Source organism: Bombus pascuorum, chromosome 9, assembly GCF_905332965.1.
Source record: "Bombus pascuorum chromosome 9, iyBomPasc1.1, whole genome shotgun sequence".
NCBI classification, from domain to species: domain Eukaryota; kingdom Metazoa; phylum Arthropoda; class Insecta; order Hymenoptera; family Apidae; genus Bombus; species Bombus pascuorum.
In genome coordinates this window covers 6,527,931-6,542,307 of record NC_083496.1, presented here as the reverse complement: position 1 = coordinate 6,542,307, position 14,377 = coordinate 6,527,931, and the positions used below count along the sequence as shown (strand labels likewise).

The 14,377-nt window shown below is 26.7% G+C and overlaps 2 protein-coding genes across 8 annotated transcripts; one reads left to right on the top strand and one right to left on the bottom strand.

Moving 5' to 3' along the window:
- Positions 1 to 180: 180 nt before the first annotated feature.
- On the bottom strand, positions 181 to 4,710 carry LOC132910753 (cysteine protease ATG4B). 5 transcript variants are annotated; one of them, XM_060966715.1, is made up of 10 exons: positions 4,119 to 4,707; positions 3,838 to 3,909; positions 3,603 to 3,773; positions 3,213 to 3,390; positions 3,064 to 3,143; positions 2,813 to 2,964; positions 2,640 to 2,718; positions 2,401 to 2,555; positions 2,151 to 2,316; positions 181 to 2,020 (listed from the first exon to the last, which is right to left on the bottom strand). In XM_060966715.1, the coding sequence occupies exons 1-10, from the start codon at positions 4,156 to 4,158 to the stop codon at positions 1,953 to 1,955; spliced, it is 1,161 nt and encodes a 386-aa protein (XP_060822698.1). In that variant the 5' UTR covers positions 4,159 to 4,707; the 3' UTR covers positions 181 to 1,952. The 5 variants fall into 5 exon arrangements, with proteins under 5 accessions (XP_060822698.1, XP_060822701.1, XP_060822700.1 ...); XM_060966718.1 differs by having other exon boundaries at positions 4,137 to 4,706; XM_060966717.1 differs by having other exon boundaries at positions 3,838 to 4,052; positions 4,119 to 4,703.
- Positions 4,711 to 5,259: 549 nt separating this feature from the next.
- Positions 5,260 to 14,202, top strand: LOC132910740 (vesicular glutamate transporter 1). Of its 3 annotated transcripts, none has more exons than XM_060966691.1 (10): positions 5,260 to 5,480; positions 9,508 to 9,566; positions 9,891 to 10,074; positions 10,765 to 10,998; positions 11,818 to 12,123; positions 12,418 to 12,541; positions 12,613 to 12,746; positions 12,963 to 13,105; positions 13,371 to 13,491; positions 13,668 to 14,202. In XM_060966691.1, the coding sequence occupies exons 2-10, from the start codon at positions 9,514 to 9,516 to the stop codon at positions 13,836 to 13,838; spliced, it is 1,470 nt and encodes a 489-aa protein (XP_060822674.1). In that variant the 5' UTR covers positions 5,260 to 5,480; positions 9,508 to 9,513; the 3' UTR covers positions 13,839 to 14,202. The 3 variants fall into 3 exon arrangements, with proteins under 3 accessions (XP_060822674.1, XP_060822673.1, XP_060822672.1); XM_060966690.1 differs by lacking the exon at positions 5,260 to 5,480 and adding an exon at positions 7,716 to 8,341; XM_060966689.1 differs by lacking the exon at positions 5,260 to 5,480 and adding an exon at positions 8,364 to 8,555.
- The last annotated feature ends 175 nt before the right edge of the window (positions 14,203 to 14,377 follow it).

Here is a 14,377-nt window from a genome sequence, read left to right as displayed (position 1 = left end):
AACAGTTACAACGTCATATTATATAAATTGAGGTAAATTATAATATATCATCATCTTCAATTTCTAACAAAATATTAATGAAATTGTGAATTCTGTTACAATTACAATATACACATACAAATTTTATATTATCAAAATTCTTTTTATTCATATAATACATACAAAATTATATACTAGATATTTTTAAATTGTATACTTTACTTTATTATATAAAAATTGAAGTACAAGAAATTTTATAGTATTCAAATAAATACATTTTGTTGTTTATAAAGTGCTGCCAAAATTGATCTTAAACATTATACTACAAAATATTTATTCATTAAAAATTAATTTCATGTTTGAAAGTGTATACTTATTTAAGTATCACATGATGTTAAATTTTCATATTTTTGATGTAACAAGTACTTAGTAAGCTATAAACTAGCCATTTTTTTATGTTTTTAGTCAATTCTATAAAAATGTAGATATATTTATATTAGATTGTAATATAAATCTCATTTAATTTGAATACAAATTCAACTATTAGCCACATAGAATAACATAACATTAAAATAGTTTGTTTAAGTATATGTAGAAATAGTAATATTTTTTGTCATTTTATAAAATTTTTAATTGTATATAACTTCGAACTATAAAACATCATTGAATATTTTTGATAAAATTTTATCTATTGTTCCTATGCACTTTATATAACTTTGAAATTGTGGAAGTTTTTATTATTAACGTAGTTAATATTATAAATTCTATAAAATCGAAAATGTATTAATGCAATAATACATAATGTAAATCAATATAAAAATCAGTTTGTTTTTCTTTCATATACTTATGTTAATAAATTTTTACATTCCTGGATTTAAATTTTAGCTTTATGAATTATCAACATATTTTTTAAATAAATAATGTATAAAGTTATAATCAAGTTTTTTTATATTTAAATATTCAATTTGATTTTTGTTCATTTTTGTAAATTTACGATATACAATGGCGTACAAAAGTTCCCGGTGAAGTAGATCTTTTAGTATACAGTATATACCAAAATAGACATCTAAAAAATTTTTAAGCAATATTAGATACATGTGTATCGGAAATAAAGGAAAACAATACGTCAAATAAACACTATTATATTGTGTGTTACAGTTATCTAAAAATTGTAAAGCTAGCATGTTTAAAAATTTCCAGTCAGTATCCAATATACCCAATATCCAATATTAATTAAAAATTTTTAGATATCACTTTTGAAATGTATAGTGAAAATTATCTGACTGAAAACTTTTGCATGCCATTGTAGACATATCACTATATATTATGATCATCACATGCATTATCTGTTAAAGAAGGCAAAAATATTTTAAGGACATGAGTGTTCTTAATTTTTTATATTTTTACCAAGTCCAACTAATAAGTAACTTTTTCTATTGTACAGTTTGAGAATAAATAAATAAATAAATATTACACATAGTATACTTTATATTTAAAATTAATTTATTATTAATCAAATATGTGTATGTTTGTGTACTTAAATTATTTTTAACGTATAATTATTAAAATAATTTAACTATTTACGAGACTTAATATATATTAGTATTAATTTTTTTCATTGGTGCAAAAAGTAAGTAAGTACATTCTGTGCTGTTTGTAAAATTAAATATCTTTTTATTTGTGATTTGAACATACTCTTTATAGAAAAATTCGTTCATATCAAAATTATATTATATTAACAATGTGAATAGATCACTCATGTCCAAAAAATGTAAGTATAAGTAATATATACAATATTTTAATTATTTGATATAAATTATTTTATTATTCAATTACTAGTACTTTGAAATAGTACTAGTTTAAGTAAAATGTAGATATTGAATGAATGGTTGTATTTTATGTACGAATGGGTCATTTTTGATGTTATATATACATTATTTATATCGTAGATTTTGTTAATTGTTGATTAAATGTCAACCAAGTAATTCAAACTCTTCATCAGATGTATCACATTGTGGATCTATATGTTCAAAATCTACAACTATAACAAAGAATTACTAAGACGAACTACAATAAATGCAATTTCGAATTATTTATACCTTTAGTAAAATTTTCCTTTTTTTTTTTTTTTTTTTTTTTTGTTAATGTTATATCAACTTCAAAATACTTACAAGTTGAAGTTGCTATAGCTTCTGAAGCTATATCTTCAACTGGTGACCATTGTGCTAATCTTTCTGCACATAATTCAAGTAAAGGTTGCTTTTCTGGTGTTATTAATTCTTCCTGAATAGATTTGCATAAAGATTTAAAGTCCTTTTCAGTTGCGCAAAAGAAACACTGAAAATAAAAATATATTTTATTTTATAAATTGCTTAATTCTCTGACTAATTTTTAAATAACAAAAATTAATTATATACTAACAAGTGCTACAGAAGGGTCTATTCCTGTGATAGGTATACGACTAGAAGATTTACAATGATAGGTAGCATCCATTTCAATCTCTTCCTCTTCTAGTTTTTTGCCAACACTACCCGATCTTTGTGTTGTATGAGGATCTAAATAAATTACTTCATTTTCTGCAAATGCAAAATTGTAATTTGTGTACATTTTCATTGTATCTTTTTTTAATTTGATAATTCTATTTTTATACATATACATACCGACGCATCCTATGAAATATAGTGCAAGATTAGGTTTTCCTCCTATTACTCCTAGAGATTGTGGAATTTTGAATGAAGTCTGAAAAATTATAGGTATGAATATATTATCCTTAACTTCATTCATATTTCACTCCAATTTTAGCCATTCATGCAAGAATTGATTTCTTCATTACTTTAAGACCGTTAATGTAGATTGGATTAATCTCGCTTAATCCAAGGCGAAGAGGTATTAAAAGTAATAAAGGTTTCCATTGGCTAGGTGCTTTCAATGGTACAGCACCATCAGCTTCCACTGTTGTACCTCCTTCTACTCTACATTGCTTTACTATAAATGTTTAATTATATGATACAGTTTAATGTTTAAAAATTTATTAAAATTTATTAAATAATAGACATATTAAAATGAAGAGTTTTGATTACTTACAAATTTCATTAACTATTAATGTATTATCCAAAGCAACGTGTATTGTAATTGAACTCCATTCATCAAACACAACTAATTTTCTAAAAAGTGAAATTTGATAAAATATCAAATCTTATATTAGAAATATTTAAAATATAATAAATATGTACTTTAATACTTGTGCTATTGTGTTGGGTCCAAACCATTGTCCAACTTCTTTTCCTTCTGATGCTCCCATTGATGCAATTTGATGAATAGAGAAAGCAGCAGTTCGTTTGTCTTCAAAACGTTCTAGAATTTTCAGGTACGTACTGTTTCTAGTTTCTGCGGTCCATTGCCAATCTCTACCTATTTTTAATTTTTTAATATTTAAAAATTAAATATTTACAATTTATATAACTATAATTATCAATATTTTATTTTAGGAACTGTTAGTATGTTACAGATTGATTTATTTGATAGATATTATTGATATAATTATGAACAACTAAGTATTTAAAATTGTTGTAAGAGCATTAAACATGAAATAATAAAATTATTAGATTCAAATTAACAGTTACCTAAATGTAATATAATTAAAGCTTGACCAAGAACCATTTGACCACATCTTAACATACAACCCCAACCTTTGTCGGATGTGAATGTAGAATTGTAACCACCAATAGGCACAAAATTTTTTCGGTAAGTGAACCATAACTTGGATTTTATATCCCTACGAATTATGTCCAGTTCTGAAATTTAAGATCTTACATATCTAATTTATTACAGATCTCTTTACTGTAAAGTATATTAAACCTCTTATGGCATTATATTTTTTCCCAAGAATCCATACTGGTTCATCTATTTGTGGTATATCCTCTGGTTCGTCTGAAATATTTTGTATGAAAAGGCTGTCCATTCTCACAGTATTTGCAAATACTATCTATGTGACTTAAAATTCTTCAATGTGTCATAAAGATAAAATGTTTTATTACTCTATAATTATACAAAAGAGAAAGTACAGCTTTTTTCTACAAGAAAAAAGAAAGCAATTGGAATAAGGTTAAATATTTGTCAAAGAATAACATTTCACATACAATGTATAATACAACCACCTTCAACTTGGTAAACCAGCATTCGTCATTGCTCAATGAGCGAAGAATTCATTATTTTCGCAAATAATAAATATAGTATGTACTAGTATTGACTTGTATGAATGAATGTCAATATCATATCAGCAACACAGCTGATTAACAAAGATCTTGAGGTTAGTGCAATAACCGAGAACAGTTTGAATTCTAATATCGTATAATATATAAATAATATATATAAACGTTATTTTGGTCCAAAATATTTCGTTCCAAAAATAATAAGATATGAAATATCTTCTTTACGTCCAAGCAAGCACATAGTAATTCCCTGTATCGGACATCTTTTTCATTCCACTTCGGAAAAATATATATATTTTGAATACTCCTTCTTTACGCTAGATGGCATACATTTTCATACGAAGTATATGTACATACACTCGCATACTTACCTTGTCTGTGAATCCAAGTCAATGATCTAACTACCTACTTACCAAAGTTAGTGAAGTTAACAGAAATAAAAATGCTTCTTTTATTACACACCCATATAAATATACTCATGTGTAATACTACATTGTATAAATTTATTTAAATTAAATAAATAGAGATTAGAATCAATAAAGAATAGACAAAGAAGAATAAAAAAATAAATTTTATTTTTCATTAACTAAAAATTTGTCCATCGATTTATATTCTTTAATACAGCATAATGAAAATGTTATCAATATCTGATATTTTTTTTATAAAAATTTATTTAAACACGATCTCATTGAAATTATTTTTACTTATCCATATTATTATAATAAACTTTCACTATTTATTTAATATAAATTATAAAGCATCGATAATTTTATGAAGATATAATGAAAAGTATAAATATACGCACGTATCTTTGTATAACACGGTAGTTAGTAAGTAAAGTAATGTATTTGCACGAAATATTTTACATTTGTAAAATAATACAAGATATCGAATGTCAACGACGATAATACAATCACCCGGAAATATTTACGAATTATTACACGCATCGACATTGCATAATATTCGGACTATCACAAGTGCAATGGAATACTCTGATTGGTGCATGACAGATTAAATTTCCAGTCTCTTGTATGATCAACTTCTACCTGTACAGTTGACTACTTACCCACTTAACGTTTCTGTTTATTTCGATCAGTGCTATTTAACGTGCAACTTTTACAGGTTTTCCTATTGGCCTTTGAGTAATGTAATAAACATATTTCGTATTTTTTTGTGACAATAGTATTATATAGTAATCTAGTTTCTTTACTTTTCGGTTGTAAATTTGTGAATAAGTGGTAACTAAAGCTTTTGTGACATTGATGGATTTGATTGCAAGGATTAAAAATTGTAAGTAAATAATAAAGATAAAACATAAGATAATAAATTTTTAATTTTATTATTATAAGATTATTATAATACTAATGTAAATATGTAACGATGTGAATATTAATTTCAAAATGTTGAAGTAATTATTGTTATGTACAATTTTTAAAATACATATTACCAGAAGAGGAAATCTCTGATATTACACATACCTTTCTGTAAATTAGAAACTGAAATTCGATAACACGAACCAATTGTATTTATTCAAGATTTTCTACTTGTAAAAGTAGGTCAAATTAAATCGACCTTTAATAAGAGTGCTTTATAGTTTAAACATGTATAGTTACTTACAAATCTAATGCAGCATATTTAAAAGGTTATTATAAATTTATTTTTTTTTTCAATAACTAACGAGTAGTGAAGAAATATTAAATAAAATTATTTATTTATATACTACTTTAAATTAAAATTAATATATTATGAAATCCAATAAATTACATAAGTCACAAATAAATCTTTAAGTATGACTACCGAATTAAATTTTGTGCATAAATTTTATTCCGTTAAGATCGATATATCCGGTTTTAGATCAAATACCACGATGGTTTTTTTTTAATAATAAAGTCTATCGTAGTGTTGTTACCTTTCGTAAACTGGATTTCCTTGAGACTTTCTACAGGTATTGTAACATATCTTATACGTATATAAATCTTTGTATGAATAATTATTTCCCAAATAAATATAACAATTTTTGTTTTGAAAAATCATGAATCGTATCTAGTTCTCTTACGCAATAATAAAAATTACAGTCGTACATTACTATATTAAAATTATTAATAAATATTATGCTTCTGATACATTATTGCACAATATACTTCAAAAATTTTCATTGCCTTGTATATTGTTATCTTATTTATTTAGAGAAATACATACATTACTTTTTTTGAAACAGTGCTTTAAAAAGATCATGTTATTCGTATCATTCATAATTTATCAGTATGAACGATATGAAAATTTGCATTTGTAAATGAATAATCTAACAATGATCAGTTATTAGGTATACCACGGTACATAGTCATTTGTATAGTACTTTTGTATGGCAACTCGACTTGGAAATACGTGAAATATGACTCATTATAGTCCATAATTCATGAAGCTTTTTGTTCTTCTATTTTTCGCGATATTGAGGATATTACGAGATAAATTGCTCGGAGGACACAATTATATTATATAATTGCAATAATCATCGTGTAATGAACTCTAGTATTCAATAGGGTTCTAATGTAATGCAATGGGTATAATTGACTTCTTTTTATCACTTTTATATTTACATTTGTATATATATTTTTCGTTATAAATCCTTAAAACTTTCTTTAAACTTTGTTCTTGTCTGTTTTTTGCTGTATAGCGAAATTACCTAAATTTAATGCAAAATAAAGTTAAATAACTATAAAGATGTGCATTGCGAAATAACAAATTAAACTTTACGTAATCTATAATAAAATACGTAACGAACTTGAAACAAAAATTCCATTCCTTTCATTCGTCTATATTTCAATTGTACAATAAGTAGCTTAACAAATCAACTAATCTGAAGAGCAATCAGATCTGATATATAGCAAAAACTATGGCGAACGTAATACGAGATTAATGTAAACGTGTAAATGTATGTAAAAGCAGGCGTTCTCAATAGGTTTGACTACTTACAATTAGTTCCAATTGCACAAGAGGAATATCCTGTAAATCGAATCTATGATCCAGTATGCGCGATCCAATATGCAACTACTATGTGATCCACAACCGCAGCATTTCTAAACTTACAGCTCTTTACTTTCACTTGATCCAGAAGTTAACAAGTGTGAATTCTTGTCACTTTCAGTTTGATAGATATAATACCGATGGAAGATATATAATAAGATGTATAGTAAGACGTAGGTAGTGAATTTAATACTCGAATTATACATATGCCTTAATCTAAAATTAGTAGATTCAATCGAATTCATTTGAACTAAGGTTGAATGAAATACACGACAAAAAAGAAGTTTATCGAACAAGCGATCACGAAGCTATCCGATAAATCGCAAAAAATTCTCGAAAGCAACAGTACGTGTTATTTAATGAACACTGATTCCACAAAAATACATCGCTCTTAAATTTTTCTTAAATTTGGTTATGCACTTTCCGAATAACGCAACAAAAATTCATTAGACAAACGAATCAAATAGAAACTATCTATATTCGGTGTTACGGACGATTAAACTTTCGAATAATAGGTAAATTATCTTTTTACGTGCACGTTCAATTGTTCCTTCTTTATCGAATTTTATCTGAACGCATATGCAGCGGTTCCATAAAACTTTGAAGCAGAACGTACAAAATGAAAGTGACGCGACATGCGATCAATAATCTCCAAACGTTCAGTTGAAAGAGTAGTCCTATCGTTCGGATCATGATAATCATTTCAGACACGATCGCGAGCACACCTCATTGACACCGCTAGGATTAAAAGTCTTTACCGTTTATGGATAACTCGCGTATTTTAGTGCAAACGCAAAGACATCTGTTGTGCGTGGATAACGAGTATATTTAGATATAGCGTAAAAATTAGTAAATTGAATTAATATGATCAAGATATTAAAATCACAGTGACACTAAAGTATGTTATAGTCGATTCTAAAAATATATTAATCGTGATAAAAACAAAACAAATTCTATTGATCACCTTTAAATTTCTTAAAAAATCGCGATATGTGTCGAACACAGTTACTATAAATATCATCTGGAACAATTCTCAAGCTATTCTTTGTTATCGGCAGATCTCGATGGATCTGTTTTTGTTAGATAACAGAACAGGAAGTGGCTTCAGTTGAATTGTGAATACGCAGGTTGGTAATAAAAAAACCATATATTTTTATCGTGAATATGATCGAAACATTAAACTAACACCATTAAACGTGCGCAAGAGGTGCACGTGTGTCACAACTGTTGCTTTGCGTAACAGGTTGTCGCGATACATACGGTGAAATGTCTCGGAAATATGTCAATAGAATGCCTATGGATACTGATGTGCTTGAAAGATTAATCTTATATTCGGATAAGGTATCGTAATACACAACAATTAGTTGTGTAATTGTACAAGAGAGTTGGAAAATATCTTTAATCGCGGTATATTAAAGTACACTGTACTGGAAGGTTGCAACGTAGCCTGTGTTACCTTCTGTAGAATGGAAAGAAAAAATAACTTTGAAATCACTATTTCATTAAAGATTTGAATATCGTCGTTACATTTCTGTCGAAACAGCATAAGTTGGCTTGTATTGTTCTGTGTGTATATATTTATAATGTATATAACTGTCTGCTAAGATACGGAACTTTCTACTTTCGAAATATTACTAGGTCACTGCTATTAGCGAAATTGTTCCTCGATATTGGTACTTATGTATATTTGTTTATATAATTGCATGTATTATTCTAGTTGTAGCACATCGTAAAACTTACTCTTTTAAAAGTGATGATCATGTTCATAATATGCTAAAAATTATTTTAAGTTAAATCTCCTTTTAAAAAACTGTTTTATGATGTTATATTTATTACTTTTCGTACACCATTCATTCCAAATTAATATAATTCACAAGAAGCTAGGTAGATGGTTTGTTGAAAAATTTACATAACTTGTGCCATTCTTAAATTAAAAATAATTTTCAAGCAAATATCTATAACTTGTAATGTTCTAAACTATTTTTTAATCTTATGTTTAATCCTATTATTTTGCAGATATTTTTCGAATATACCAATAGTTTATTATGTTACGTGTTTCAGTATCAGAAATAATGAATTTAAATTTTCAATAATATCTACATAGTTTGAAAGAAGTAACAGTAAGAAGTTATAATGAACACTTAAAAAATGTCATTAAAGTATTAATTATCTTTGTTGGAAAAATGATCTCATTGTAAATATGTAAAGAGAGATACGTTTTATAATTGTTTTATAGTTCTGTAAAACAAGCTTCTCTGATAATAAATTGCATTTGAAATCGGTAACCTTTCAGGAAACGATGGAGAGAAAGAAATCCTCGGTTGAGTCTGTCAAGGATACAGAATACGGAACGTGAGTATTGCAGCTTTCCATCTGATTGCACCATTCCATCATAATTGATGATTTTTTACGCATATTTTTACATTGAACATTACGTTTATTCATTTCTCATGGGAATACTAACAATTTTGCAAAATCATCTCCTTAGTTTTCGCTTACTATGTGTGTAATATAAGACTTAAATGCATTCACACATATATAGGGGCATTTTTTTCGAATAGCGTAATCGATCTGAACTATGTCATTGTTTAAAGATTGTTAACTGTTTAAGAAATTATAGAAATTGTACTTTCGAAATGCAAAATGTTAGAATTTATAACACTGGCAATTTTTTAGCGTCAAATACGAAGATGAACTCATACCATCCTGGAAGTTTTGGAAAAAAAGACGATACGTAGTCGGAGTATTAGCATTCTTTGGATTTTTTACGTCCTACATCCTTCGTGTAAATTTAAGCGTAGCCATTGTCGCAATGACCGCGAAGGTTCACAAAATCGATAAAAATGGAACCGAATATTTTGTAAGTGATATATTAATTATGATATACTAGAATTAAATTCTAAGTCATTAATTCTAATCCTGTTCATTTTTAGAATATTTAATTTCGTTTTTAATTTGCATACTTAAATGTAAGTGTACATATGCGAATATTATGTAAATAAAAAAAATATCAGTAAAAATTTGTCGATAAATAGCACGACATTCAAATGAAACAATAATTGCGATAAGTTATATTAATAGATTTACAATATGACTTTAGTGATGATATATTAAGGCGTAAGATTATTTATCAGTTGTGAAATAATTATCTGATATGATCATGCACGCATTATCTTTATCATAATAGGTATATCAAAGAGGATTTGTAAATATATAATTCTGTTTTATTGCTCTTTTTATAGAATGCGTACTCAGAAACTCGTGCATTTAAGGTCTTCGTTTAACGCTACGTTAATATAGAAATTTATTTTCATTTATATAGGTTTATTATTAAACTCGTATTTTTTCTTTTGATTAAAAATAAACTGAAATCAAGCGAAAAGTTCAACATGTTAATAACTATTAGTATCTATAAAAGATAAATAAAATAAAACAGTGACTATTTACTGTTTGATATTTAGAAGTTTAAAAAAATATACTATTACACCAGACAAACGAATCATACATTAACTTTGATCACTTTTAAATGTATTCAGAGTATTATTTACAGGAACAAGAATTCGACTGGGATTCGAAAACACAAGGACTGGTTTTAAGTTCCTTTTTCTACGGATACATAAGTACTCAATTACTGGGAGGATGGCTTGGCGCACGTATTGGCGGAAAAAGAGTTTTCGGTCTTGGAATCGCCACTACAGCTTTTCTTACAATTATCACACCACCCCTAGCCAGAATGAGCGTTTACATTTTGGTTGCTTTGCGAATAGTGGAAGGAATTTGCGAGGTAAGCGATATTAAAATTATGATATTAAATATAAATAAATTCCTTTTATCTAGATAAATTTTGTTTATTGCTTTTTAATAATAAGTACGCATAATAATATATGTATACGTTCAATTGTGTATTAATTAACATTTTTTAAAATTATTATTTAAATCTTAACTTTAGCTTAACATATATTGATCCTGAAAAATAATGATCTGTTCTTAAGAATGACTTCATTTATTAATCCTTCACTCCTGTTCTTAGAATAATATCTTTTATTTTGCACTAGGAACCTTTTACCCCATTCATTGGAGAGAAAAAGAAATAAGATAATACTGGAATGTTGGAAATATATATTGACTTATAAAAATGTCACATAACCCGTTTAACATCTTCCAAAACATATTTCTTATCCTTTTTTAAGTTCCTAATAATTTCATATTTTATATTAAAGATAAAAAGTGAGACATAATAAGTATATTTTGCAGATAAAATGTCAAGTAGAAAACACACCCAACATGCAGGGTTAGTCGAGACAAGTAACCAATAAATACAGAAATCCGGTTTCTCGTGACTCACCCTGTATACAAAGCAAATATTTTTACACATACGTTATACGTATTCAGATTTACTATTATAGATGTGTACAAAATACATTATCATACATTCATTTATGCATATTATTTGTTACTCGTATCTTTTGTTCTGTTTTAATAAAGAGTAAAAGTACGACAAAATAACAACAAAATTTCGGAATAACTATTTTTCAATTAAGTAAATTTTTTTTTATTTTGCAGGTTTTGATTGCTCAAATAATTTCTAATCTTTTGAATTTAGGGTGTAACATATCCTTGCATACATGCAATATGGGCACAGTGGGCACCTCCATTGGAAAGATCAAAATTAGCGACTCTTGCATTCTCCGGAAGTTTCTTTGGAACTGTATTTGCTATGCCGGTTGCTGGTTTAATGGCTGAATACCTTGGCTGGGCTTCTGTTTTTTACGTTTTTGGTGCAGCTGGTCTTGTTTGGTTTTTTTACTGGTGGATAATCGTGAAGGATAAACCGGAGGACGATACATCTATTTCTGAAGCTGAACTTGAATATATTAAAAGTAGCCTTGGAAATACGAATAAAGAAGAAGTAAGATTGTGTTAAGAAATAACAGGATATAACAGAACAGTTTTTATGCTTTTTTACGCTTCCTCAAAAGATTAAAAAATCTGAATAATTAGATAATTCACTTTCAGAAATTATATCATTTTGTATCACCCTATTTTCAATAATTTTCGCATCGTCAATAATCTTTTATCGAGAACTTTTTTTTAGTTAATTTGCTTCGCTAAATTATTGTGTAACATTATTATTAATATATACATAATGTTATATTTCTACATTTTATTTATAGAATTCTTTTAACTATTTCATTTTATATAGAAAATTACACATCCATGGAAAGCTATGCTCACATCTCCACCAGTTTGGGCAATTGTTGCAGCTCATTTTAGCGAAAATTGGGGTTTTTACACCATGCTTACTCAGTTACCGACATTTATGAATGGTTCGATCAATTGAACGTTTATTTAATGAATATAAATTATATACTCTGTCCTAAACATAATTTACTTTTAGATGTGCTGGATTTCAAATTGGATAAAACTGGATATTTATCTGCACTACCGTATCTAGCTATGACTCTCGTTGTTCAATTTTCTGGACACTTAGCAGATTATCTGAGAACAGAGAAAATCCTATCGACTACGCAGGTCTGTTATTAAATATTTATAAATAACTTTTATTTTTTATCTTGTTTCCAGTCCCCCCTTCCCCCAAAAACATTTCAAAATAAGATATTTAATTAACACACTATTTATATTTTATTAATTTTAATATATTGTTTTCGAGTACTTTTTCAAGTGTCACGTAATACAAGTATGAAATACAATAAAAATCTTACAATCAAAGTATTTATTTTATTTCAGGTGCGTAAGTTATTTAATTGTGGAGCTTTTGTATTTCAAACGATATTCATGACTTGTACAGGTTTTATCTTAACGCCAACGGGGGTGGTTATTTGTATCACAATAGCAGTTGGCCTTGGTGGCTTTGCTTGGTCCGGTTTTGGGTAATTTTTTTTCGAATTCCGAATATAAAATACGATATAGTATATACATATAATACGATATATATATGTGCCAGGAAAACTGAAGATTTATTTGTTTACAATACCATGCAATATAACAAGTTGGATGAATTGAATTATATATCTTATATAAATTATGATTTTACTTTAGGAATTCATTAATTACATATTTCATTTTATAAATACATTAACTCTATATTTAACTCTATAAAATGTATTATTACATTATATAAATATTTTTTTATAGAGTAAATCATTTGGATATTGCTCCTAAGCATGCCAGTGTGCTTATGGGAATAGGAAATACTGTTGCTACCTTACCTGGAGTTGTCAGTCCTATTATTACTGGATATATTGTCCAAAATAAAGTAGGTTTAAATTATAGTATATTTATTTTTGGCATTATATTGGCATTTACAAATTCTATAACTTTGTGTTAAATCATATTTACGATTAGTTATAACACTATAAAAGCAATTAATAATTATTAACAAGTAATTAACGAATGTTAAAAAAACTAATGAGATTGGAACATATTTCATAGAGTGCCGCAGAATGGAGGATAGTTTTCATTATTGCTGGTGCAGTTTATTTGATAGGAGCTGTGATATATGGTTTATACGCATCTGGTGAAAAACAAAGTTGGGCAGAAAGAAGTGATGAAGAATCAAAGAGGTCTTATGATAATCCAGCAATGGAAATAGATAATTTGTAGTATGAAACAAATTAAATTTACTGACAGTTACATCAGTATTTCTAATATATGTATATAATATACATGAATGTTTGGCTCGAAGCTAAAGTAGTTGTGATTATTTTTATTGAGTATACATTAATATAATACACATGAATAACTTTTTTCTACTTTTTGATTTAAACAGTTCTTTATGGACGAGCAAAATTTTATAAAATTCTTTTTATATATATGTATGAATAGTTTAGAATAACAGTATTTATATCATGACACATAAAACAACATTCTTTAATATTTGATAATTACCAACAAAAATATAAATGTATATTTAAATGTAATGTGGTTCTATATTTGTAGTATTTAAATAAAATGATTGTTATCAAAACATTTAAATGATTAAAAAAATTTATTTATGTACAAGTTATTGTATGTATGTACATTTTAAAAAGAAAACATTTATATAAAGAATTTCTAATTAAATATTTTATTTTACGAAAATAGATAACTATTAACAATAGATAATAATCTTCGTAAAAAATGATGTAGAATAGTAACTACAT

Excerpts from the sequence above, each read along its gene's own strand:
- LOC132910753 (XM_060966715.1), bottom strand. The coding sequence starts at position 4,158 with ATGCTGGTTTACCAAGTTGAAGGTGGTTGTATTATACATT. Across the intron at positions 2,556-2,639 it reads ATATTTCATAGGATGCGTCG|AAAATGAAGTAATTTATTTA; the intron begins GTATGTATATGT and ends TTGCATTTGCAG. Across the intron at positions 2,317-2,400 it reads TAGACCCTTCTGTAGCACTT|TGTTTCTTTTGCGCAACTGA; the intron begins GTTAGTATATAA and ends TTTTATTTTCAG.
- LOC132910740 (XM_060966689.1), top strand. The coding sequence starts at position 8,481 with ATGTCTCGGAAATATGTCAATAGAATGCCTATGGATACTGATGTGCTT. Across the intron at positions 12,124-12,417 it reads GAAATACGAATAAAGAAGAA|AAAATTACACATCCATGGAA; the intron begins GTAAGATTGTGT and ends CATTTTATATAG. Across the intron at positions 12,542-12,612 it reads GTTACCGACATTTATGAATG|ATGTGCTGGATTTCAAATTG; the intron begins GTTCGATCAATT and ends ATTTACTTTTAG.